Below are 27,995 nucleotides of genomic sequence, written 5' to 3'. Positions count from 1 at the left end.
GGAACTTAGATAAAATAAATTGCTATTAACTCGTGATGTTATCACATTTTAAAAATGAACTGGAGAACAGTACTGCCCTGTGGTGGATTTGAGGTGAAACAACTGTGTCTCAATCATACTTAGAAAGAGTGGCAGAACTGTTTAGCAAATTAACAGCAAAAAAAATCTGAAAGAAAGAGAAGGAGAAGAAAAACTGAAATTTTCTTGCTAAGAAAGCCTAGGTCCAAGGCCCTCAGGGTGGCAGGCATGGTTTAAGTGACGTTTCTCCTTTAATTTGCCTAGGTTGCTGGACAACTTGGTGGACTAGCTTTCCATTTCCTCCAAACCAGCTTGCGTCAGGCCCACAGGATCATAATGACATACAGCTGGATTTTAGGATTCTGCCTCCAGGAATGGAGACTAGCATCCCAGGGCTCTACCATACAGTCTCAGTCTTTATCTTCTGAAACCTCAGCACAGCTGCAGCCCCGAAGGATACCCCTCAGTCAAGCACAACATAAGGCTCTGGTTCAAGGCCACCAATACTTCCCTCTACTAGCACCTACTCTTAGAGGGTAGCAATGGTAGTGTTAGTAGTAAAAGTAATACCAATGACAAATCTACCACCATCAATATCACCCACTAAACCAACACCTCTTCTTTCTAATATTCACTGAGCACTAACTACGGGGCTGGCTTATAACAACTTTTGATCTATCATTTCATTCTATCTTCATAGCACCTCTATAAGGAAAGGATTCCTTTTATAGATGAGATAACTGAGGCTTAGTGAGATCTCAGGCTGTCTTGAGAGCCTGCATTCTTAAGTGCTATGCCATGCTGGGTCAAAGGGAGAGAGAGACACCCATAATGTCTTTAAGTCAGACCAGAAGTGATTCATTGGCTATTATGCAAGGGCTGGGAAAGAGGAAAAATCCACCATGCCTGAAAATATAAGTGTGGGTTTTTTAATGAGAAAACCAACAAACGATCTAAACTGAAGGAAGAAGTTCAAAGGCCCCAGAGCAGCCAAATCACCGGGATCTCTCAGCTTTGATCCTGGTCGAGTGTTCTATAGAAACCTACATTGATAATTAAGCAACAGGACACTTACAGAATGTTTGTTGGAAGTGAGACAATGTTGGAGCTTCTGGGGCGATGTTGTAGAAATGAGTTTTTAGAGCTCCACTCACCAGTAGATTATATGCCAGATCAGTTATATTGATGCCCACAATTGCAAATGAGTACCTGTAAAGCATAAACCACAAAACCAACTGTGTGTCACATATGGGAAAGAAGCATTTAAAAATATGATAATCTGATTATTAAATTACTATTAAATTATTAGAATGGCAGGTTACCCTTCCCTCTCGATCAAAACCCTGAATTTTGTAATTTACCAGAAAATTCGAGTAATATGTACCAAGAGAATTGAGAGTTCATATGCTTTGACTTGGTAATTCTATTCCCAAATATATGAGAGAAAAAAATCAGAAAGTGACAAAGCTTTATATGCAAGGATATTCACTGCAGCATTATTTATGATGGCAATGGCATGGAAACTATTAAAATATTCTAAAAAAATGATTGGTGAAATAAATGATGGTAATCTCATGTAACATACTATAGCCAATAAAAACTATATTTCTAGAGATTATTTAAGCAGGATATAAAACATGTAGAGAATAGGCCAAGTTTTATTATATACACACAAACGTGCACAGAAAACAGGCTAAAATGAAATGCTACAAAATACTAATATTTGTGTGTTAGAGTAGTAAGATTGGGGTGATTTTTTTTTTCTATTTACTTTCCTATATTTTCTTTTTTTTTTTTAAAGATTGGCACCAGAGCTAACAACCGTTGCCAATCATTTTTTTTTTGGCTGTTTTTTCTCCCCAAATGCCCCCAGTACATAGCTGTATATTTCAGTTGTGGTTCCTTCTAGTTTTGGCATGTGGGATGCCATCTCAGCATGGCCTAATGAGCGTTGCCATGTCTGTGCCCAGGATCCAAACCAGTGAAACCCTGGGCCGCTGAAGCAGAGCGCACTTAACCACTCAGCCATGGGGCCGGCCCCTACTTTCCTATATTTTCTAAATGTTCTATGATAAATTATATAATACTCTTAAAATTAGGAAACACTTAAATAAGTATCTTAACACTCAAGGTACATTTTCTAGTCCTTTTTCTACATATCTGTCAAAAATGAAATGGAACTGAGTTCTTAAGTCCTCTCTGGTAATATAAATCCAACACATTAAAAAAAAGTTCTCTTTTCAGAAATATTTTTGGATGAAATGGGGAATTATCAAAAAAAACTTCTAAAGTAAGTTTTTATCTGATACTTGATAGAAGTTCTTAAAAGAAAATTACCAAATATACTTCTAAATGATAATTTCTGAAAATCATTTCTATATAGTTATCATTTTCTAAACCTTGTCAGTTGGTCACAGGCAATGTAGTATCATGTAATCATATAAATAAAGCCAAAAACATATAAGCAGGTCCTTTTAAAAATTCAACTGGATTGTAGATTTCCATCAGGACAAGTGGGTCTTCATCCTTGTCATCTTTCACAGTGCCCTTAGGACGTCTTTGCTCTGGTTCTGGTTCAGACTGACACCCTTCATATACGAAATCCCCAACTCACCCAATTGCTTTATCCATCCTTTTCTTCTCCCAGTCTGCTTTGCTGAATTTGCTGAATGGATGAATGAACAAATAAATAAATAAGATTTAATTTCTAATTGGTACTTGTTCCCTTAATGTTTACGTTAAAACAGTTAACTAGATGCAGAGATCTGTAACTTGGTTATCAAAACTAATCAACTTCAATGTCATCTATTAAAAAGCCACAATACAATTTATATGGAGCTCAGGAATGGAATTATTTAAAGCCATGCTACTTATCCCGCATTCACTTTAGTACAGTAGTGGGAGACAGCCCTAAAGGCCAATATTAAAATACTCTTTCACACTATCAGTAATTATCAAACACAACACTTCCTCCATGAAACCTCGCCTGGCCTCTCTCTCTCCTCTAACTAGATGCTACCTCCGCTCTCATGATTTCCCATTGCACCTCATTTGGTTTATCTCAGGGTATTTATCCTACTCAGCCCTATTTGCAATGTCTGGCACACAGTAGATGCCAAGTAAACGTTTATAGATTCAGTTAGTGAAAGACAGAAAGAAAGGAAGGAAGGAGGGAGAGGAGGAAAGAAGAAAGGGAAGGAGGATATCTAGGTTTTAAAAATTCCAACAAGTGCTATGGCATTTCCTCCAGCTAAGCTAAGACAGCTAAAACATAGCAGTTCCATTTTAATCCACTTCAGAATTTGAGCTTCTGAATAAGACTGTTTGAAGAGAGCATTCTGTCACAGAAGCACTCGGAAAATACTGCCTTGCCTTCCATTACTTTGTGCACTTGTTTATCCCCCCCATTCTCACCCCCTCCATGCTGCCAATGTCTTATAGGCAGGAGCCATGCTCCACACTTCTTTGTGGCTAATTTAACTTTCATTCGTTGTTTTACACTAAAAAATGTGATTAGCATTTAAACTAAATAAAATTTTAAAACTAGAGTTGTTATGAACATTTAGTTTTCATCTAAGTAGGAAAAGAGAGAGTTCTCATAATACACTGCAAACACTACATTAAAAGATACATGTAATACACACAGCGCAAGACCACAAAAACATGATGCGAAATATATGTACTTTCTACTCAGTACATGACTCATTATAATTCAAAGTAACTGCCTTTACTTTAGTTCATGTTAAAATATGCCACCTCTTTCGTTTGTTTGTTTTTGGTGAAGAAGATTGGCCCTGAGTTAACATCTATTGCCAATCCTCCTCTTTTTGCTTGAGGAAGATTGTTTGGTGAGTTAACATCTGTGCCAACCTTCCTCTATTTTGTATGTGGGACACTGCCACAGCATGGCTTGATGACCAGTGTGTAGATCCACACCTGGGATCTGAACCCATGAACTCCGCCAAAGCAAAGTGTGTGAACTTGACCACTACACCACCAGGCCGGCCCAGTCACCTCTTTTTAAAGTGTAACTGCCAACTAACCAACCAACCAGTCAAAGAGGCATCAGGAGATTTTTATCTAAAAAGACTTATAACCAAACTAAAATGAGTTAGGTGTGAAATTTAGGAAAGTTTATGTAAATGAATTTATAAGCACCTATTTGTTTTTTTTTTTAAAGATTTTATTTTTCCTTTTTCTCCCCAAAGCCCCCCAGTACATAGTTGTATATTCTTCGTTGTGGGTCCTTCAAGTTGTGGCATGTGGGACGCCGCCTCAGCGTGGTTTGAGGAGCAGTGCCATGTCCGCGCCCAGGATTCGAACCAACGAAACACTGGGCTGCCTGCAGCGGAGCACGTGAACTTAACCACTCGGCCACGGGGCCAGCCCCTATAAGCACCTATTTTCTCTTCAACAAATCATAAATATATAGTGTCTCTGTATTTGTTAAGTGAAATCTCTATCTGCATTGGAAATATAAGAAAAGGCCAAAAGACCTCCACTCATGTGATTACTTATAGGATATCCTGGCCCAAAGAGAAGGAATCCCTCCCTTCAGGAAACACACACACACACAACAAAAAAACAAACAAAAACTTAATAGTCAAAATTTTCCTCTTAAACTTCAATCTACTTTTATCCCTCAAGTTACTTCAGGACTCAATGGATGGATGTTCACAAGAGCAATCACATATGCTTGCTGAAGAATAGACAGGAAAGAACTTTCTTTACTATATATTGGCTTCTCCGTGTTGAACCCCTGAAATATTCAGGGCCTGACAGAAACTACGTTGATATGGCAATCAGTCAACATACACTTCTTTCAGACAATGATGAAGGACAGTAGCATTTTCAAAACATTTTGATTTGTATTCAGAGACATTTACCATGAATTTGAAGTGATGAGTACTTGAACTTCATCTAGTCAATTTTATTGTAGCTTGAGGGACAAAGCCTGGTAGTTTTATCTACATGCCTACACACACACAAACACACACACACACACAAATGCTAGGCTCTCCTTAAATAAGAGCAATCACACAAACCCTGAAATACCTCCTCTCTGATAGCTCACACAGGAGATAAAACTATAAAGCCTTTTTTGGAGAACGGCTCATAGACAAAATTAACCTCCCTCCAATGGTCAATCAAAAAATATTTGAAGCTTATTGTCACTTCCCGAGGACCATGGAGGATTCCTGTCCTCTGGCTGGTGCTCCTCCAGGAAATGCCACTTGTCAGTGCACACAGACGACTCAGCCAATTTTAGAGGGATTATGTTACAGAAATATGCAATTCAGAAAATGTCGTTAATAAATAAAATAAATTTAAAAAATTAAAATTGATTTTAACCATGTAATATGTCAAGAAAGAGCTAAATGGTCTTAGTGTTTTTCAAAAAGTAAATAAAAGGTAAAGAAAATGAAAATTTAATCTTATAAAAGATTACAAATACAAATTTGGGACATATAGTATGATTTAATGAACCTTAGCCAATAGCAACTAGAATAAGTAAAATAGCAAGGTGGGAGGGGGCCCCAAAGTCAACCTGTTTCTGAATTTCAACAACAGTGTATGAAATTTTGGACTTATTTAGCAAACATGAGTGCTAACAAGGAACTTGCTATGCTGAGGAGAAAAAAGTGAGACAAAACCACGACTGCAAATAGTAGAACTCCTTATAATAAGAGTAAAGTATATATATAATAACTACTATTTATAATAATAAAATTAGAAATATATTAATAGAAGAGCAAATTTGCTCTGTGCAACAAATTTCCCAAATAAAATGTCCCTCTCTGGCGAGTAGGTGGGGTCACAGCACGCGTGATGAGGGATCAGCCTTTAGGTGAAGTGTTCAAAATGTGTCTCCAACCAGCATAGTTAAGGCTGTAGAAAGACTCTGACATTTTCTATCAGGTTGGTCTAATCTGATTTTTCCTTCACTAAAACACAGCCCAAATATAATAAAACTATATCATATAAAAAGTTGGGAAATGTTGCTTTTTGAAACTTTTTCATGAATTTATATTTATTTAAAAATTTTTACTCACACTTATTCTAAAATAAAATAAAAGTAACAAAACACAAAAGCAAAGAAAAGAATACCTTATTTCCTCTTTAGTGATATCCCTTCATGTAATCAGTTAAAGAAAAAAAAATTAGAAAGGTAAATGAAAGTGCAAGTAATTCAGAATCTAAAATTTTACGAAAAGCAAATCAAAAACCCACCTCAGCAATTCCAGACTTTCTCAGTTGGCCCCTGACATCATGACTTCCATTCTCCCCTCTATTCCCCCATCATGCTCCCTTGTCTCTGATCTCTTTCTCCCAGACTCTGCTTCCTCTTTCTTCCAGGCCCACGTCCTTAATCTTTCAGGACCCCAGTGATGTTATTAGTGCCTTTAAATACATATGTCACTTGAATGGTGCCACTTCACATCCTAAATCCCGAAATAAGAACCGGAAGTTTTAACTTCCCTGTTCAGCATTTGTCAAAATGGCGCGTGTGAAAGAGCTTTCAGCCTCACCTCAGCTGGGCTGACTCTCCTGAGAATCTCATAAGTATATCCACTAGGAGACGAAGTTAATTCTACCTAATCCATAAAGCCTAATGCATCTTTTATTTCCAACAATTACCTGCACTTGGGATGAAGAGAGTCAGAGAGGACCTGCTGAGCTGCCGCCGCGTCCCTTTCAGCAAAATACCTGTGGTTGGAGGGAAAGAAAACCGTAAGTCCACACCTGTGGATTACATTCATTTTAATCCAATCTCAGGCCACTTTGCATTCAGAGATGGACATCAGCAGAAGATTATCGCTTGTTTCAGCTCCTCCAGAGAATGAACAGCTTTTCATAATCGAATTTTCCAAATATATTGACAGAATAATAGAGTAGTTGTAAAACTCACATAGATCTAGGAATGAGTCCGGTAGTTTTGAAACTTAGTTATGAACTTTACCATCCCCAGAGAGCTAAGAATATTCTTCTTAAGGAGGGATAGAAGTCAGACGGAGAAAGACAAATAATGTATGATTTCACTCATATGTGGAAGATAAACACATAGATAAGGAGAACAGGTTAGTGGTTGCCAGAGGGGAAGGGGGTGGGGGGAGGGTGGATGGGGTAAAGGGGCACATATGTATGGTGACAGATAAAAACTAGACTATTGGTGGTGAGCACAATGCAGTCTATACAGAAACTGAAATATAATAATGTACATCCGAAATTACACAATGTTATAAGCCAATATGACCTCAATAAAATTAAAAAAAAAAAGAAGGGATATAGATGGGGGGCAGGATGAGGCCCCTCAGAAGGCAGAAGCCTGGATGAAAGGGACATGGTGAGGGGCTGTGACAGCCAAAGTTGGAGAGAGAGAAAGAGATTAGAGGAAGAGAGAGAGGATGCGTTTCAAATGCATTTTTCTTGGAGCATATACATGCAGTATTTGAATTCTGGATGAACGGAAAATATCTTATAGAGCTTAGGGATGTTAAAAATAAAATTCTGTTCTGGGGAGAAAGGCACAGTGAAGCTTCCTAATAAACACAAAAAGCTTACATACTCTCAAAAACACATCGTAAAAAGTGCTTCATAAAGAATTATAAAGTAAAATTATAGCATATATTACTTAACTTGATGTATATAAATTTCTTGCATAAATCTAAACCATAAACAAGCTCTTGAATTTTCTCTCAGAAAATCTCAAACCAAAGTCAGCAATTTGAACACATATGTCCATGATTATTAATAAAATTGAGTCTATTTTCGTACTGCTGTTGGTCATCCTGGTTTCCTCTTTTATATCTTGTCTGTTCAAATTTCTTGGTCCAGTGTATCTAAAAATGTCTCAAATAAATGAGATAAATAACCAGATAGAGAATAATATCCTGGATATGGATCCTTTATCATTTATATTAGTGCAAGTCTTGGCTTATCTTTTCACTTTGTTTATGGTGGCTTATCCTACAAAAGTTTTCTATTTTAATGTGTGAAATTTATTGATTTTTCTAGTTTATGCTTTTTTTGGTCCGTCTTTAAGAGAGACCTCTTTATACACATATCTGAAAGATTGTCTCCTAAAAGTTGTAAAGACTTGTTTTTGACATTCAATTTGCGAATTGAGGTGAGGTGCAGATTTAATTTTATTTTTTTCTAAATGGAAGGCCAAGTGTCCCAGTTCTACATATTCAGAAGCTCATCCTTTACCCACTTATTTGTAACACCACATCTGTTATCAAAATTTACTTTTTATTCATTCACATTACTTAATAATGTGGCATTTAAAACATTTCATAAAAGATTAAACTTCCTAAATTTAAAATAAAGGCATAGATACATGGAAAAAATGGGGTGCCATCAAAAATGACTGAGTAAGGCTTAATTTCTTTTAAAAATACACCACTATCCTCACTAATAGGATGATGTTAAAGGACACAAGAAGCAACTTAAAAGGACTCCCTTTGGCTTGAAAAATAATAGCTACATGTGACTCAACTTAAGTGTGAAGAAAATAAGAAGCACAATTAGTTGAATCACAACCAGCATATAAAAACCAGTAGTTACAAATGATATTTAAAAAATACAGACATAAAGCAAAAAAAGGTTTTTTTGGTCACTAACAAGGGAACTAGGACACCAATTCCTCACTCTGAAAACTGGCAACTAAATAGAAAAATTGAGCATCTGTCCTGCCTATATTTTAGAGAAACCAAATTACCATAGTTGATGAAGGAAAATGAGTCTTTACAGAATTCCAGCCAAAAGTTGTGGGAAGAATAACAGAATTAGAAGGGCACTTTTCGCATAATTAATTAATTGGTTGAATGAAGATCATAGAAGGACGAAATGATTAGATAAAAGGCTGATGGGGGATTTTGCAACGGATTTTACAGGCTGTGGATCCTCTGATCCATCTCAGCGTAGGACTGGGAGTGGGGACACCACAGGCCTCCCCCCGTGATGTCAACCTGAACCTACTCAAGCCTTTCCAAATACCTCCAATTTTCAGGACATACAGGGAATGGGTACAAATGCAAACAGAAAATCCAGACCATGGGGCACTTTAGAGGACAGCTGACCTGGAATCTTGCACAGGTTAATGACACTGGGGAGGGGACAAAAGGTCAGGGCAGAGGGGAGAGACACAATAACTAACTGCAACGTGTAGATCTTGTATGGAACTGAATTAGAACAAAAAAGCTATAAAAAGACATTTTTGAGAGAACTGGGAAATTTTCACATGGACTGGATATACATGACACCAAGGAATCATTGTTAATTTTGTCAGATGTGATAATGGCATTGTGGTTAATGTAAGGTAATACTGATTTTTTTTAGAGCCACATATTGAAATATGAGGGTGAAATGACAAATAGTATAGGATTTTCATTAACACACCCGCCAAAAAAAACGAGCATTGCAGGTATTTCAAAACCTCAATAATGACTGAATCTGGGCGATCAGTATAAGGAGAGTTCTTTACAATCTTCCCTCTTTATTTGAAGAACTTGAAATTTTTCATAATAAAAAATGAAAAATAAAACCATTTGCGATTTGCTTTAAAAAATCATGATGTTTGTCAAAGAAAGGAAAGATGGTAGTAGCTTTTTAATTCTGCAAACCTGAGTTCTCTCTCAGAGGACTGGAGCATTTTCTTGGAGTCCTCTGGGAAGTGGCTTTTTGACCTAATAACTCAACTTTGCCATTTCCATATGAGGAGACCAGAACGTCACTTTAACGCTCAACCATGCTTCATTTTACTTACTGCAAGTTGTACAGTCCCAGGAGTCCCATTCCTCGAAAATCTGTCTTAGGATCATCACCTTGGAAACCAATTTCACACCATTGCTTGGAAATCCGAGATTCCAAAGGAGTATTGGGCTTCAAGAATTTCCATAACTGGAGATAAGAAAGAAAATTAGCCTGTTGATATAAACACACAAATACTCTTTCCTACTGGCTCAAAAATCTCCTCCTTTACATTATTAGAGGAGATCTGCAAAGCTGAATATATGTAAATACATTACAATTAAAGATTTGATCATCTTTCAATTATGTAAGACATCAGTTCGCAATGTATGGTCTGAAGACTCCTTGGAAGGACCCTAAGACCTTTTCTGAGGGTCTGTGAGGTAAAAACAGTTTCATAATAAAATTAAGATATTATTTGCCTTTTTATTCTCATCTTCTTGTTGAGCATATAGTGGAATTTTCTGGAGGCTGTATGATGTGATGATGTCATCACTCTGAAGGCAATGGACTATGCACTATTTTGGTGTTTTACATCTTTCTGTTTTAATTTCCACTCAGAAATATATATATATATATATTATCTCCCATAAAAGCTCTTTGGAGTTCTCAAAAATATTTAAGAGAATTTATTTTTGGTGAGGAAGATTGGCCCTGAGCTAACATCTGTTGTCAATCTTCCTCTTTTTGCTTGAGGAAAATTGTCACTGAGCTAACATCTGTGCCAATCTTCCTCTACTTTATGTGGGATGCCACCATAGCGTGGCTTGACGAGCCATGCTAGATCCATGCCTGAGATCCAAACCCACAAATTCCGGGCTGCTGAAGCAGAGCACGTGTGAACTTAACCACCACGCCACTGGGCCGGCCCTAAGAGAATATTTTTAAGAGAAAATATTGAGGCTATGTGTTATTCAAATTCTCAGAACATGCTTTTCTACTTACATAGGAAAACCTTTAGCAACATTGTTAACAAAAAGAAGAGTAAACTGACTTGAGTTTCATTTCTCACCTATACCAGGGGTGAGAGCAATAATGGTCATGAATAAACCTCAAAATATATTATCATCTTTAAGAGTTACCTAAAAAAACTTCAATTACAATCAATTATATATATTAATTTACAAATATAAATTCTAAACACTGTGCTGTTCACTGCTTAAGAAACTGGTTCTATTTTTTCTAAGTTTTCTACAGGAAGAGAGATTCTGCACATATAATTACTTGAGAGAGAGAGAAAGGTTGAGACACACAGTTGTATAAATACGTAATGCTGGAACCATTAGTTCTGTCTAATAAACAATGATAAGCATGAAAGCAAATTTACTTTTTAGCCTATAAATAATATTTTATATTATATCTTCATTATTGACAAATACAAACATAAAATGTCCCTGTTTCTATTTCAGACATTATCCAAATTTTAAAGTGCTTATTCTATGTTATACGATTTCAAAGCTTAAACAGAACAGTAGTACGCAAACATCTTGCTTTATAGTGAATTGCCACATTTCTGACAAGTATAAAATAATGTTCAACGACAGGAAATACTAATCAAAAAAGAGTTGTAATTCATGAAAGTTATTTTAGGCATTAATCCAAAATTACCTATTATTCAAATGATACAATATTTTATGTTAGTTTCACAACAGGTAAATTCAATCTAAAGAGTGAGAAAAAATTTCAGAGGAAAGAAAGTAAATCTATCATGTGCGAAAGCAAAATATCAAACAATGGTATAAGAAATCTTTTTTATATTATTTATAGAAGAATTTGCCAGTGCTCTGCATTCCTCGAAACAGAAAATTTCTGAGTTCATCAGAAAAGTACTAAAAGATGTGAGAAAAGGTCACTTAAAAAATCCTTTAGGAACTGATCTGGTTACTGCTACAATGGAAAAAAAAAAAGAAACAAAAGGAAACAGATTGTAAAGCTCATCACATTCATTTAAATAACATTTTTAAGTAATCTCAGGGTCCTACACAGTTTAAAAATACCTAGTTTCATGAGTGAGTGGAGTAAAATGGCAAAAGCAAGCATTTTATTTCTACAGGTAAAGTTACAAGCCTCATTCATCAGGGGAATACTTTGTTTGTGGGGTAAAAAGTTTGAATAATAAAATGCTTTAAAAAACCCCTCCATTTTAATAATTTCATGTATGATGACAGACTAGACTAATGGCTAAAACATGTTCTTAATTAAATCCTTAATCCTTTCTTCTTTAATAAGGGTCTCTTTCCTGGAAAATGAAAGTCGATTATGCTAAAATACTTCTATGAAGTACACCATGTGTCTATGTCCTGTAAGAACGCTTGAGCCGCTGGATTCTCTTCTGATAGGCAGGCTCTTTCCTGAAAAGGAGGAAGAGGGTGGGAAGCAGGTGTCCCTGAAGGGTGAGGTCATTTCTTGCATGTAGGAAGCTGACTGGAAATCTGAACTAAAGTGGCAGGCCTCTGGTGGAGGGGCTCTCAGGAGTGCAGCCATGTAAGACTGTGCTACTGGGAGCAGAGTTATGGCAAAGCCACCAGCCAAGTGCAGGAGACCAAAGCTAGGAAGGGTGATTCCTGTGGTAGATGACAAGGTACATGTGTGGAAGCTGCACTCTGAGTCAGTCTATCACCCATCATGGCCTGTGCTCTCTGTGCAATTCTCTTCTCTTTGCACTCAGTCTTTACCACAAGCTTATTTGCCTTGCCTCAGGTCTGTAGCAGAACAGAACGGGCAAGGCCATCTGTCTATCATTCATTCGAGGAGAAGCAGTTTCTCTCTGAGGCCACCATGGAACTGTCTCTTCCTATCAGGAGAAGACTTTATAATTCTGGGTTATATTTTTTCTATTAAGTGTATGAATCCACCTAAAATTTTGCCTTTATTATTAATTTGGTTAGAAACATTTAATAGAAATGTGCATTTGAATAACTCATATGGACAGTGCTACATGTTATACAGTTTCATCCCAGTCTATATTTAAATGATTATAAAATCCAGATTTTTGGGGCCAGCCTCGTGGCCAAGTGGTTACGTTTGCGCACTTGGCTTTGGCGGCCCAGGGTTTCACTGGTTCAGAACCTGGGTGCAGACCTAGAACCGCTCATCAAGCCATGCTGAGGTGCTGTCCCACATGCCACAACTAAAAGGACCCACAACTAGAATATACAACTAGGTATGGGGGCGGTTTTGGGGAGAAGAAGAAAAAATTAAAAGAAAAAAATCCAGATTTTTTATCCTCTAAGACTTTAAGTAGAAACACTGATACTGTGTTTCTATAAATTATAGACTTTTTGTATAAAATATAAAAATAAACATATATTTATTTATATAAACTATAAATCAAAGCACTTAAACAATGTGGCAATATATTACCCAAGCCTCTAAACCAAGAGTCGGCAGACTTTGTAAAGGGCCAGATAGTAAATATTTAGGCTTTGGTGGCCATACAGTCATTACTGCAACTATTTAATTTTGCCATCGTAGTACAAAAACAGCCACAAACAATACCTAAATGAATGAATGGATGTGTCCAACAAAACTTTGCTTACAAAAATGGGTCCTGGCCAGATTGGGACCACAGGTTTTAGTTTGCTGACCCTTGCTCTAAACATTTTTATGAAGTCAGTGGTACCAAGAGTGTTATTACCCATTTTAAAGATGAAGCAGCCTAAGCTGAGGCAGTTAAACAAACCACGGGCCAGCCCCTGGAAACACAAATGTGAGCAAGACATGAGGTAGTGCAGGGCACCAGGTCAGAGCCCTTTCTAATCACCTGGGCAGTCATTTAACTGCCCAGCCTCAGTTTCCTCATCTGAAAAGTGGGAATAATGCCAAAGTCTCACCTCAAGGTTCTTGTGACAACAAATGAAATAATGCTATAAAATACTTACTGTGATGATTGGCACATATTAAACATTCAATGAATGTTTCATTACTACTGATTTTATTATTATCATACTTGGACTTTGAATAAACTGAAGAGGAGAATCAAGACCCCACTCTTAAGTTCCTAAGTTTGCTTGGGGAGACTAGTAGAAGATTTCAAAATTCAATGAATAAGGATTCAAAAAAGTGAGCCAGCTTCTGCTGTGAGAATAGTGCTAACAGAGCGATGAGCAGGAGCAAATACCTGGGCCTAGGGGATGGCATGGCCTATTCTGGGTCAGGATGAATGACAGCATGGTGGAAATGTGCTGTACGTAATAGAGGTCCAGGAGACAGAGTCTAAAGGAATAAATTGGAAAGGGTCCAAAATGCAGGCTAAGCTGCGTGGGCTTCCTACAATCAGACATTAGGGACCCTGAAGTTTTTAATCTAGAGACTAATAACATGACTAGGTAGTCCCTCCAGCAGTGTTTGAGAAGATGGAAGGGAGGAAGCTAATGGTTAGTGGTGGAATTAAAAGGCTATTTTAATAGCTCAAGTTGGAGATGATGGTTAGAATAAGGTAGTAGGCATGGAAAACATACGAGAGGTATTTTGGGGGGGGCTCTATGGGTAAGATTCAGTGATGTTTGTAGATGCAGAGTATCTCCCCAATCAGATTGCAAGCCACTTGCAGGTGGAAAAGATGCCTTTCCTCAAAGGGCCTAAGGCAGTGGTCGACAGTCCTGGCTTTATCATTTACTAGCTGTGTGAATCAGAGCCTGTACTAAAATGCTTGTAGTTTGCACACCTCTAAACTAAAGATAACAACCATCATCTTGCCCCCCTCTTATAGCTGTGACAATAAAAAATGATAACACATACATACTCAAATCATGACCACAGATAAAAGCCATGTCATAAAAGTTCTTGACATGTATCTAATGAACTACTATAATTCATGTATTCGCCCACACTTGTTGAAAACCCACTATGTGCCAGCACACATTCAACAGATCAGTTAAGATGGTGCAATGCAGGTACCCAAATGTCATTGATTCAGAGGGCATCTGAGCCATTCTAAAGGATTGTTCAGGCCCTTGGGGCCAGTCTGTTCATTATACCACTTTTCTCTTTTATTCACCTCTTATTTCCCATCTTGAGGTCATTGCATTGAGTTTGACTACCTCTATCAGAAAACAGAAAATAGAAGGCAATAAAAGGAGATGAAGCTCAGCCAGCAGGTTGGCTAAAGTTAAGCAGAGGCGAGAGGGAAGAAGAAAAACTATTGCTATGAATGAGGCTCCTTTAATTTTTAATGATTCACAAAGATCTAGCACTAATTAGTAGTGACAAATGAGTCATCTGCTTAAGTACTTACATACACAAAAACACACACTCCTTCACACAAAAATATAACGGGCTACATTGTTAAAATTACACCCTCTATTGATATTTTTCAATAAAATAAAGTTAAGGCAGCCAAACAAATGTTTTCTTCCAATTTTCTTTCTGCCTTTTTGAATCCTAGGAAAGGACAAGGAAGCACGCCATCCTAAAAAGCATCTATTTTCAGAAATCAATTTAGAAAATATTTCAGATGAGTAGTTATAAAGCTTGGTCTTAATTTTTTTGGTCTGAATTTTTTTTAACTCAAAATTCAGTGTTTTGAGGTAAAGTTTTATTGATGTTTCATAATACACCATCAGATCCTACGAGCCTTTTAAGGTTTTGCTTTGACAGCTGGAAGGAGTATTTATAACTGCATGTTATTCTTCCAATGGTTTCAATACACCAGATATAAACCTTTACCTCTTCTTCTAATACTCTCCAAGTTACATAAATAAATAATCAGCATTAAGATCTTGGGTAATTTCCCAAGAGGGCTATTGCTGAAGCAGAAACCAACTTCATCTTCTTTGATGTCTATTAAAAGTCATAAAAGGAAATCCCAGGTCAGTCTTTGACAAATGCTATTACTCCTATTGGCTTTCAACACAGTTAAACAAGCTAAACTTGAGTCAAATGTGAGAGCCCAGAGAAATCTGACGCTTTTTCAGATTAAAAAACTTATATTTAAGCTCTCATGTGAACCTTCTAATGAAGAATTTGCCTCCAACAGTTGAACCAGCAAGAAAAGTAGCCTTTACCAACAGTTCAGTGCCCACGTCTTACTCATCTTTGTTCCCCCACGTCCAGAGCAGGGCCTAGCACACAGTAGGCACTTGGCAAACATCAGCTGACCTAAGTGAAGGACTGAACTGTGCTTAAGGACTAACCTTCAAAAGCATTTCTTCATGTTGAGGATTATCAGAATCATAGGGTTCTCTGCGTAGTTTTTCCACATCTGCAATAAGGTTCCTGTACCCAACGATTTGCAGAAGGCAAGCCTGAAGAGAGATTCCCAGCCTAAGGTGTTCAAAAAGAGAAATACATGAGGAAAAACAGAAAATACACTTTGGTGTTTGTTCACTTGATGTATGCACAATATGACTTTTCATTTTATTTAATATTTAGGAAATTGCTCAAATTGGATCTATTTAACAGAAGCACAATTTCTTACTGAAGTGCCACATGGATAGTTCTGGGACTTGGTTAAATTTACCTCTCATTCTGGCCTTTTCTTAAGTCCAGTTGCAACAATATGGTTTAAAAAAACAAGGGAGCTCATTATGCAGGCAACTTGAAAGAAAGATGTAGAAAATAAAGGTGATAATGGGTTCTTAAGGGATCATTTAGTCCCCCCAGGTGGGTATATTAGAAACACCTCAAAGAGGTGTGTGTGGCAGGGGTGGGAGGAGGAGAAAGAGAGAGACAGAAAAAAAGAGAGAGACAGAGAGAGAAAGCCCTCAGGGGCTTAGGGATAAGAAAAATTTTCAAAGCAAAACAAAACAATAACGACAACAAAAACACCTCTGCTTAGGAGCATCCCTAATAGACTGAGGCACTGCCAAGAGAAAGAACTCACTACTTTACAAAATTTCCTTTTCATTCCAACTGCTCTAGTTGTCCGAGTGTTTTTCTTGAGGCTGAAACAAAATCTGCTTTCCTTATTACCAAGTGGTTCAAATTCTGTTCTCTGAGCAAATTTATTTCCATTTTTTCCCTACCATGCCTATTTATTTTAAGATAGCAATTCTTTCTTCTAGTCTCATCCCCAGGGTAAAAAAAAAAAATCCCTCATTCCTTCAATTCCCTCTCATGGGACACGGTTTTCAGATGTTTTACTGTCTTGCTGAGTCTGCTCTGAATGTACACTGTTTGATTAATAGCCCCCTTAAAACTTATCACCAGAACAGAGAACAATCTGGCACATTACTTCCTGTGATCTGAATGCTCTTTTTCTCTCCTACAATGTAGAAGGTAAACTAGAGTCTCTTTCAGCAGTCATTACAACTTTATTAAACAGGTGGGTAAATAATCACCAGGATCCTTTTTCACATAAACTACTGTCATGTAAATTACTCTCCTCTACTTGTGTTATGGCATTTTTAAATCTAAAGGTGGCATTTCATGTTTATTTATTCCCGCTAAGTTCTTTTGTGGTTCAGAAATGGTTGAACATAAGCAGTTTCACATGATTCAACCCAAGAATTACTGTCCAATATACTCCTACTCCTAATTTATTCACTAAAGTTTTGTTGTTGTTGCAGTGGTCATTATAATCGTGATGATGGTGTCATCATCATCTTCTTTTTTGGGGGTGAATGAGATGTATAGAGGTGAAATCTAAAGTTAGGGACAATAGAGAATTACAAGTCTTAGGATTGTATACTTATTCCAAACATAGAGGGCAGTGTCCAATAATCCAGAAGACTGAACTTAATAAAACTGAATATTCCATAAATGGCCTTTATAATTACTTGTGACTATAGCATCAGAGGACTAAATAAGATATTTAAATTTAGGAAAAGGGGACAGTGCCACTGACCACCTGGAAAATCAACGCAGGACTGAGAAGAGAAAAAATGTAATTAATTGTAATTGAAAAAAACATAATTAAAGTGAGGTTAATAGTAGTAATGGCTTGATAAATTATAGAATATTTCCCCCAGCCCTCCCTCCTATTTCTTGTTTCTTTTTCAGAAAATCATTTAATTTTTTAAAAATCACATTTTGTCAACGTTAATCTGGTAAAAAGCACTAGAATCCATATTGAGATATAAAAACACAATTTACTACATACAAGGATTTTTCCCCGTAAAGGAAATCAAAAAAATAGATAGCGAGGAAATGCTTTTGAATGAAACATAAAACTGACATAGAAAAGATGTGCTATTAAATCATAATCTGTAAATATGATTATAGGACTAATATATTCCTCATGCCCAATTGTAGTCTTAAATTTTTGGTTCAACGTAATTTAAAATGAATTGTCTTCTTATCACCTTCCCAGAGGAGTAAAATATATGTCACAAGGTTTCAAAAAGACATTTATTGCATAATTAAATCAACCTTCAATGGCTGAATAAGGAAAAGGGAGCTAATTAGCTGAAGTGGCTGCAGAAGGATGCTATGGCAACCACGTGGAAATGGAGTTTTGTGATGAGCCCCAATTAGCTAGTCCCTAAAATCTCTCCAAGAGACAGACCTATACAAGGTGCAATCTGAAATTCCCCTCAACAATGGCTCCCAGTCTTCGGCAATTAAAAGCATTTCTCAGCGACAACATTTGAGATTCCCGTGTATGCACATCTATCTAGAAGACAGTTTGATTGTTACCTACCTAAACTGTCGCTAAATATCTCTGCATGCAGAATTTATTCTATCCAATATCCTTAGCCCAAAGTTTTACTGAAAAATTCCTGTGCTCAATGGAAAATATAAAGCTAAATTTTAAACATCATGTACGTTGCCAAATGTATTTTAATACTTCCAAGACGAGATGACTAAATTACAAAGTTCTAAAGTCCTTGTACAAAAACCATCTCTCCCACACACATGCCTGTCTTCTTGACAAGCAGGTAGGAACTGTCTCCAAGATTATCAGCCTGTCATGAACCGAAGGAATATTTTTGATGGAGCAGAATCAGCTCCAGCACATTTACGATTTGAACATTTACTGTTAATGTAAAACATAGGCAGCACATAGAGCAACTGTCGATGAATGGTTCCCCTTTATTTCATCTTCCGATATCAGGGGCATCCATCAGATTTCTTGCATTCATTGTATCTCAGAAGCACCTGCATAAATCACAACCAAGGTACAGAGTTGCTGCCATTTACAAACATGAAAAAGGCCCCTTTTCTCTTTTATCCTTCATCTGAAAGTCAAAACATGGCAGACGATTGTTTTAGGGGGGAAGGGGGAGCTGGGGAGAGGGAGAGAGAATGAAAGAGAGAGAAAGAGATTGAGAGCACACTCAAATGAGTGCTATAGAACCACTACACATGTGGCCATGTGACTTGTGTTCTATATTTTCAACAAAATAAATTCTTACTGTGGGTTTATGTCGGGGTTAATTTTTTTCAGTTCCATGATGTCGTCTATGGTTTTTTCAATAGCATCAGGGTGGACGCTCACTGAAGTCTGCAACAGCTGGAAAACATTTTTCAGTCAGTCCCCTTGTCACGAGCACCAGTGGCTTAAGCAGGGTCTACTTAGACAGGGGTTTCAAGTATTTGGTTAAAGCTTCTATAGGAAGATACTAACCTAAACTAAAAGCAAAAATTGATTTAGTTTTGGAATTCTAGTAAATTTGACATTTTCACAATGGGGGTAGTGCAATTTTCCCGATTAAGGTAATTAACATAAAAACACAAATACATATGATTTTTCTAACCTCTTCCATCTGTTTCAAGCTACTTACGTTGAAATATTTTCTTTTTTCCCAAACAATATGACTTCCATGGTTAATGGGCATCATGTATATGATTAAAGAGTGAAGTACTTAGGGGAGATTAGTCTTAAGGATGCTAAAATTAAATAACAATATAGAATTATAAAGAATCTTGAAAAAGAAAACAGATTTTCTTTCTTATGTGGATGCTTAACTATGTGCTATAAAAGCTCGCATGGTGGCTTCTTTGGTTTTCTTGGAAAGTATTTTTTTTCTCAGATACATTAGACAAATGGTATATTTCTTCACGATTCAATCTGCTGAACTCAGCAACCATCATAGTATGGAAAATCTTGAGTATAAAGTTAAATGATTTGGATATTGAAGGAAATACCAGAGTTAATGATGTATGTATTTTCAAGGAATATGTATTTTATGATTTGGAAAGAGGTATAAAGAAGATTAATCCAACAATGAAGTAATAAGTGCTTCATAAATCTGCCTAGAAATTCACATACAGTGGCTGCTCTCATGTCAAAAGTACAGTGGTTTGTGATGGGCAAACGCTTCTTTCTTCTCAGTTTGTAGGGCCAATGGTATATTTCTTAAAATTTTTACTTTTGATGATGGAGGTAAGCCTCTAGGTGAAAAGTTGCTGAAAAATATAGAAATGATCTCACTTACCTTACTTTTTGAATCCCTCAGTGATGTTTCTGTAAAACAGAGAATAAAAAAAGTCATGCAAAAATTATCCTTTATGAGTTGTTTAAAATTACTATAGTGAAATATAACACTGTATCCTCCATCCCAGCAAGCTTGCATTTTGCTTACTTCTTTGTTTCACGCTTACCGATTTTCATGGTTCTAGAAGCTCCAGGCTTGGTATTGTAACAGATCCGTTGCAGTTCACATCTTCCAGTCAGCTTCCTCATTACAAATTTCAGGCAGCGCCACAAAAATGTGCAGTAAAAATATAGGCACACTTGGATCAACATTCTGTCAAAAACAAAAGACAGCACCCTTCCAATAGAACTCTGGAAGGGAAGAGAAAGCAGCCACCACCAGCAAGAAAAGAACCCCACAAGAAAAGCAACCATTAGACTCCTGGGTTTACAAGCATATTTCATTTTTCTAATCCCATGTTATTTTATTTCTGGTAGCTACACAACCCATCATTGAGAGGGAAGCCCAAGGTCTGTGAAGACGCTCTTACTATGACTGCAAGCAACTCCAGAATACCCTGTGCTAACAAATTTGATATTCCAACAAACTGAGGATGAAGCACGGGAATCCTCTCTTTTCTTCCCTTTGCCTAAAAACATTTTGAAAAGAAATCAGTACCTTGAAAAGAGAATCTTTGTGTTTTAGGAGTTGTCTCACCCTTAGACATGGGGGAAAGAACGTGTTATGGCAACTCTCATCTTCTGCCTCTGAGGACAGCTTCTCAGCTCACTCTGGTTCATTACCAGCCCCTCCTCAGTGCCTTTTTTTGGGCCACTATTTTATTTCTTCCCTTGTTTCCATTCTTTCCTCCTTCCCTCTGCTTTCCTTCAGGCACTGTTGTCCTCCCTAAGGACTTGGTTGTATGGCCACCTGTCTTCTCTGCTGACCAATCCCAACACTTCTTGGACTTGCCAGAGGCCTCCCCCTCAGTTCACTGAACAAAGCACATTGACCTTTGGTTCCCCAACGTTCTCTGATTTAAGCCTTCCCCAAACTCCTACCTCTTGACAAGTTTGTTCCTGGCTCTTGCCAAACAAATTTTTCTTTATTGCACACCCTATCTTACTCCAATAGTACCTCAACAAGCTATGAAGTATATTGTCATCAATTATGCACTTATTCACGATATCTCTGGCACATGAGAATTTGTGTTTTATGCTGACTTTTAGTTTTTAATATGTGAGTGCCTACTGCTTCACAGTCCTGCTCAGAGTCTCAAAATGACTCAAGCTATAGAAGTAAAGAGGACTTATCATCCAGGAACTTATTTTCAACTCATCTTCTCTTAATACTCTGCATTCGTAGGAGGCAGAATTATTTATATTACTTCCTATTGGTGTCACTTCTAAAAGATGGGTTTTTTCCTCCAACGTCCACTAATTCCCTCCAGTGCTAACATAAGGTGATCCAGGGTCATTCAGATGAATAGGAATAGTCAACTAATAGCCTCAGTGATGTGATCCATCCCTGAATATGAACCAACGCCTTGACTGTGTTCCTATGCTCAAATTGCTCTGACTCCAATATCTTGAACAGCCTGTGTTAAAAATAAAAATTCCAGGGGCTGGCCCCGTGGCCGAGTGGTTAAGTTCGCGCGCTCCGCTGCAAGCGGCCCAGTGTTTTGTTGGTTCGAATCCTGGGCGCGGACATGGCACTGCTCATCAAACCACGCTGAGGCAGCGTCCCACATGCCACAACTAGAGGGACCCACAACGAAGAATATACAACTATGTACTGGGGGGCTTTGGGGAGAAAAAGGAAAAAATAAAATCTTTAAAATAAATAAATAAATAAATAAATAAATAAAAATAAAAATTCCAACAGGCTAACTTGTACAACAGCGTGGAGTCTATATCATATAAATGCAAAGGGAATATGGAGGAAACAGTATAAGTAACCAAATTGCTACACTAAGATAACACAATGGAATCCTTTGTAGGCAGTCAAATTATGTTCTAGAATATCTAACAACATGAGAAAAATGCCCATAATATTCTTATAAAATAGAAAAAAGTTAGAAAGGAATGTGTATGGAATGATCTACTTTTTCTTTAAAAAATCAAGTAAAAAATTTTAATGGTGATATATGAACAAGGAGGAAAATACTGGCAGGATACAGGACAAAAACGCTAACAGTGGTATTTTTTGGTTAAGTATATTTTCATTTTTTTCTATAATAAGTAAGTATTATTCTATTTAAGAAAAAAAGAAAGTTTTAACAACAATTAAAATGTACTAAATGATCACCAAAAGCCATTACAAAGTGCATATAAAATTTCTATGTGAAGTCAGATTCTGCTGAAAGACAAAAAATGGATTTACTATGTCGTAAAGTCTGCAATTCAACTGTTTTAGTCAAATATGTTTTAAGATCTATTAGGATTTGGGTATTAGCTTTCATAAAAAATGGAACCCTAACAACAAAATTAGTGGAACATTTTAATTAGATGAGTGAAAAATTAGATGAGCAAAACCTCAACTTGCTCTCTTGGAAAAGGTTTTCCAGTTTTCCAATTATTGGATAGCTATGCCAAAAAAAAAAAAAAAAAAAAAGATTGAGCAATATATTGGTTAACTGGTCACCAGCAAAGTGATAATGATATTAATTACTGGTTGGCATTGTTCTTATTACTAAGTCAAGTGAAGTTTGACTTATTCTATTCTATTACTTATTCCAGTAAAGTTTGTCTAGCATGTGGGCCACTTCCTCAAATGAAGCCTCTTTTAAGTCTGTGAATCAGGACTCCATGATAATCAAGTTCTTGTGACACTAAATCTTCCCAGAGAAAAGAGCTCTGATTATTGCTTAAGGAGCATCTTTGTACTCGCCCTACTTAGGGTACAAGCCACCAGATCATATTATAGCTCAGATCAAACCATAGAAAGTTTCCCTGGTGCAACCTCTCTGTTAGATCTACACAAAGATGTGACTTGAGATGGAGAGGTGTCACTCTAGGTAGCAGGAAGTGTCCAGAGGGAGAGTGGCTTATAGCCCGTCTGTAATTTCTCCCATTGGCCTCCTTGCATATGAGAAGAAAATGCCTGGGGAACTGTTTTCATCAAGACAGTCTTACATAAGAGGGAGAAAAGACATCATGTTCTATTTGCTTTTATCTTTTTTTTCAACTCCCCTGAGGATTTTCACACTGTCAAAGACAGGGAAACCCAGCAGAAATCCACAGTGAGGGCTTAGGGAGGATGCATCATTTCTTAGGGCTCCCCACTCTGTGAGGTGTATCACATCTGTCTCACCTAATCACAGAAACAGCATCACAAATCGTGAAAGAGACATGCCCATTTCAATTGTGAAATGAAATTTATACACTGTTTCCTTACCCTTTCGTAATTTCTGGGCCTGTAGTTCTGATAATGCTATTTATTACCAAGCATATATTTTTATTGTTTTCCTTGTTTTTCTAATGGATGACCATGCCCATAAATATTTCATTAAAAGGTCAACTTGCTATGCTAGGCCATATATTTTCTTGCTGTGTTAGGTGCTATATTTTTTTAAGCCAGATCATCAGATCAAACAACATTTTGACAGACATAATTTATCTTGTGTTTAGATCATAAACTTAAGGGATGGTCAGAGATCGAAACACCAGTGCTACCCCTTACTTTGGAAGCCTTATTTTGATGACAGAAATAATACCCAACTCGCTTCCTCATGAAAGGACCAGGGCAGCAAAACCTCCATTTGAGCATCTCAGGATGGCTGTTCTTCACCATCAAGTGCTGCCAGGAGCTCACTTCTTAAATTTTTGGGCCTGCTTAAGTCTCCAAATCGTAAAGGTTATGGAAAAACTGCTGAAGGTCCAGAGAACAATAAGCATGGTGAAACGTTTGGGGGGAATGTTAAATTGGTTTGGCATATTTATCCTGAAAAGGAAGAAATTAAGAAATGGGTCTTTAAATGCTTTTAAGCTAATCAGTGGTTGGTTGACGGAAAAAGAAAGATAAGAAGGAAGGAAGGAAGGGAGGAAGGGAAGAAGGAAGGAAGGAAGGAAGGCAGGCAGGTAGGAAGGTGTGCCTATGTCTTACCTGAGTTTAAGCACTTTTGGATCATAGTACCTTTCCTCCTTTTAATCTCCTTTATGTCCTTATGTTTCTGATGGCATGCCTTGAGTGGAGGCATCTCAAATATACCTGTGAGGCAGATCCCGTTTGCTTTCTTTGATCCCATCCTTCTGTTCCTACTCTTAGAATAAGCGTTAGAGCCAACCCCTCTCCATCACCTGAACCCTGTGTTCAAGGGGTTTATAGCTCTGCTCGTGTTTTCCTCCTGGCCTGAATCATCAAACCAATAAGTTTAGTTTTAATTAGGGGAATATTTGCTTTTTTTCTTCAGAACACTAGACAGTTTTCTCAGTTCTGATGGAAGATTCTCAACTCACGACTGAAAGGATCTCCTACATTTTGCAGGAACAACAATCAAATTCTCAAGACTATGAGGAGACACTGCTGATCACCATCTCCTATTTTTAACAACTACCTGCAGAGACAGCAGTTTCTGTGTTTGTTTCTGGTTTTTTAATCACAGCTTTTTGATAGTATTCCAAAAAGAGTGTTACTGAAGCACTGGGAGAATCTGATTCAATAATAAGAGCTACTTAGGTTCTATTTCCAATATTTTCTGTTACTGCCATTTATTAACATGCCGCAGAGTGAAGTTTATGGCTGAGTTCACAGCAGTGCTCTTCCATAAAGCAATTATGATCGCTTTCATTATTTAACATTCATTCTCTAGCTTGAATCAGAATAGCCACCCAATGTAAATTATTCAAAATGGATCATATCTCTGCTACCAAATAAAAGCGAGCTCCTGTCTTGTGGTGTTTTGTTAGAGGGATCTATGCAGCATGGATGGGGCCTCTGAAACAGGAGATGCACCTAGAACCATGTGGCCTGCTGCCATGGGTGGGGGGCTGTGGGTACCTGTGGTGCAACTCTACTCCATCATCTTAACTTTGTGACTGCTGTGTTCTTTTGGAATAATAGAGAAAAGTGGCTTATTTTGAACAGTCTCAATGAATTTGCTAATGTAAGTTAATTCTTGCTTGAAGAAATCCTGTAATAAATAAGAAGTACACTATTGGTGAGGAAGGATATGTACAAAATAATCACAGTTCTTGGTTCAAACCGCAGTTTCCTAAATGAAACATTTTTCATCCAAATGGCCATCAAGAACAGCAAAACGCTCAATGTTTCCACCATTTCATGCACTTTCTAAAATCACGTTTTGAAAAATTTTAGTTGCTCTATTGAAGTTCCTAATTAAGGGCACTGGTCATCAATTGGAGATTAACTTGTCAACAGGTGTTTGGCCTAGTAAATGAGACCCTCTCTATCATCAGCTTCCTACTGGGAAGAGAGACTGCAGAGGACTTGATACATGAACTGGAAATGTGAAATCACACAAAAAAACCATTTGTGGGCCTCTAGAAAAACAAGAGTATTTTACCCGCATTGAGCAGCAGTGAGGCAGTGCCCGGTGTCCAGGCGATTGGGGCCCCATGGTCTTTTCCATCATTCCTTATCTGAAGAGATCATGCTGGTGGTTTTGGTTTTTGCTTTTGGTGAGGAAGATTGGCCCTGAGCTAACTTCTGTTGCCAATCTTCCTCTTTTTTTATCTTGAGGAAGATTGTCCCCCAGCCAACATCCGTGCCAATCTTCCTCTATTTTTTTATATTTGGGGTGCTGCCTCAGCACGGCTTGATGAGCGGTGTGTGGGTCCATGCCCTGGATCCGAACCTGTGAACCCCAGGCTGCTGAAGTGGATGTGCGAACCAAACCACCAAGCCACCATGCCAGCCCCATATCATGCTGCTTTTGAAAAGTGGTGGGAATAAATCTCTCATGGATCAATATTTTTCCAAATTCTATTGCTATAGCAAAGGGCACTGTTTTTACATTCAAGGGAAATTTTATCTGAGGGCTTAGAGAGCAACAGCTGACTGTGGGATAACTAAAATAATAAATTAATTAATGGTTTATCCTTTTCTTTTTAAAGAAAAGGAGGCACAGGTTTATCTTAATGTATTAGTGACATCACTATTCAATTAAAAATTTGATGCTTAAATACATACATTTTACAAGATTTATTTTTTTAAAAACCAGATTTTTTTTTGCTATTTGGATAATACTTTTATTGACTTATAAGGGAAGCAGCATATACATTATACTTTGACACTTAAAAAGCATTTAAATGTAATCTCAAATATAAACTTTTATTGTAAATAAAAATATTTTTTAAAAGAACCAAAGTTAAATAAATCTATAATTAAAAGAAAGTCATCCTCACAAGGTTGTAATCTATCATAACCTTAATAAAAAAAATTAAATACATAAAAAAATAAAAAAGAAAGTCATCATCCAGAATAGGCCTTAGAATCTTCTATAGGGGATAAGGCGCAGGTTTCTTAATATTATAGATTCTCCACATAATATAACTTTTAAAAAAATATATAAAACCCACCAGGACCAGGTGAGAGGCCATTCTCAGTATTATGAATAAATTCTTTCTGTTGAGTTAAAGACCTGCAGCAGATGACGGAGAGTGATGTGAAATGAACTGGGGAAAACATTAAAATGATCACTGAAAGGCAGTTTACTTATTATTTCAAGGAACTGAAGAAAAACAAGATGAGAAGACTGGCCACGCAGTACAGAAGGAAAAGGAGTGGGGATCACGGCAGAGGGAAAATGTGAATATAAGTCAAGAACTTAATTTCATTGTAAACCACACGCCATCCCTGTCCGCAAGGAACTCAGTCTCTAGCCAGGAAAATGACAACAACAACAAAAAGCAGAAAAACAGTGTGATAATTTTATTAAAAAAAAATTGCCCAAAGTGTTGGAGAAGCAGAGGAGAGAAAGTCTCTTCCTCTGATATTGGACAGTAAAACCAGCTCTTTTCTTTTTTCTTTTCTTTTTGATTTAGAAATAATTGCTACCCATACAGCCGACTCTTGATTATCCTAACAAAGAGGGCAAGAACGACGTGGGAAACCAGCGTGCCTTACTCAGTTCAGAAGAAAAGTGAAAAATACAACAGTTAGATGAATGAAATTCAAATCAACATTTATTGAGTGTCTGTGGCCTTCATTTATCTTGCTCATGCTCTGTAGGAGGGACTTGAACAGTGACGTGGCCGAAAAGTTGGCCCTGAGAAGTTGAGGGAATTAAAGGGGCAGGAGAGCTGGGATGCTGATGATGGAGCCTCAGAGAATCTCTGATGGCAGCTTGATGGCGACAGGCAGGCTCCGGTGAGCACTGACAGGAAACTGCCTAGAAAACTATTCAGGTTAACATCTGTCAACAAGGGGGTGGAAACAGTTTTTGTTCTAATGCAGCAAACAAACTAATTAAAATATATGTATGTGTAGATACATGTGTATGTGTGTGCTGAATGGAAATACTGCCACTTAAAAGGGAAGCGTCTGGAGGTCGGACTTCAAGTCTAGTCTCAAGTTGCCACTAGGAGCTGTGTGACTTTGGACGAGCCACTTTGCTTCTCTGGGTCTCTGCCTTCTCATTTGTAAGGTGAAGGGAATGGACTAGATTTCCGGCTCTAGGGGGAGGCTAGATACGTGTTGCAAGGGAAAAAGATTGTTCACCTGACTCTCCCTTCTCTTTAAGGTCCATTTTAGGTCTGGCTGAAAATTGCCACGCTTCTGGGCGGTTTTATGTCGTGCTTGCAAAGGTGTCCCAGCCCTGCCCCCAACTTCATCTTTGCAACTTCTACTCACCCCAACAAACCTGGACCTCCTGCTGCTTGTGGCAGCTGGTCACACTTTCTCAGGCTTTGTTCACAGCATCTGTGTCACCTCCCACACCCTCTACCCTTATTTAAAAATATGAGC

The 27,995-nt window shown here is 37.5% G+C and overlaps 1 protein-coding gene and 1 non-coding gene across 5 annotated transcripts in view; both read right to left on the bottom strand.

Moving 5' to 3' along the window:
- Positions 1-27,995, bottom strand: part of ELMOD1 (ELMO domain containing 1) — a 63,447-nt gene that overhangs the window by 9,219 nt on the left and 26,233 nt on the right. Inside the window, exons 3-11 of one of the 4 annotated variants that reach the window (XM_023644740.2) lie at positions 20,257-20,402; positions 20,091-20,119; positions 19,068-19,165; positions 15,906-16,035; positions 9,788-9,921; positions 6,658-6,726; positions 6,127-6,150; positions 2,633-2,683; positions 1,094-1,227 (exon numbers count right to left, since the gene is read on the bottom strand). In XM_023644740.2, coding sequence (XP_023500508.1) covers positions 1,094-1,227; positions 2,633-2,683; positions 6,127-6,150; positions 6,658-6,726; positions 9,788-9,921; positions 15,906-16,035; positions 19,068-19,165; positions 20,091-20,119; positions 20,257-20,402 — 815 coding nt within the window. Of the gene's footprint in view, positions 1-1,093; positions 1,228-2,632; positions 2,684-6,126; positions 6,151-6,657; positions 6,727-9,787; positions 9,922-15,905; positions 16,036-19,067; positions 19,166-20,090; positions 20,120-20,256; positions 20,441-27,995 lie in introns of all 4 variants that reach the window. The other 3 variants (XM_023644741.2, XM_070272749.1, XM_023644742.2) reach the window with 3 other exon arrangements.
- Positions 19,684-19,751, bottom strand: LOC111774476 (small nucleolar RNA SNORD77). Its single transcript, XR_002809480.1, has one exon. It is a non-coding gene; the product is annotated as a small nucleolar RNA SNORD77 (small nucleolar RNA).

This window comes from Equus caballus, chromosome 7 (genome assembly GCF_041296265.1).
Source record: "Equus caballus isolate H_3958 breed thoroughbred chromosome 7, TB-T2T, whole genome shotgun sequence".
NCBI classification, from domain to species: Eukaryota; Metazoa; Chordata; class Mammalia; order Perissodactyla; family Equidae; genus Equus; species Equus caballus.
The sequence above is the reverse complement of the archived record's forward strand: the minus strand, read 5'-3'. Positions and strand labels throughout refer to the sequence as shown.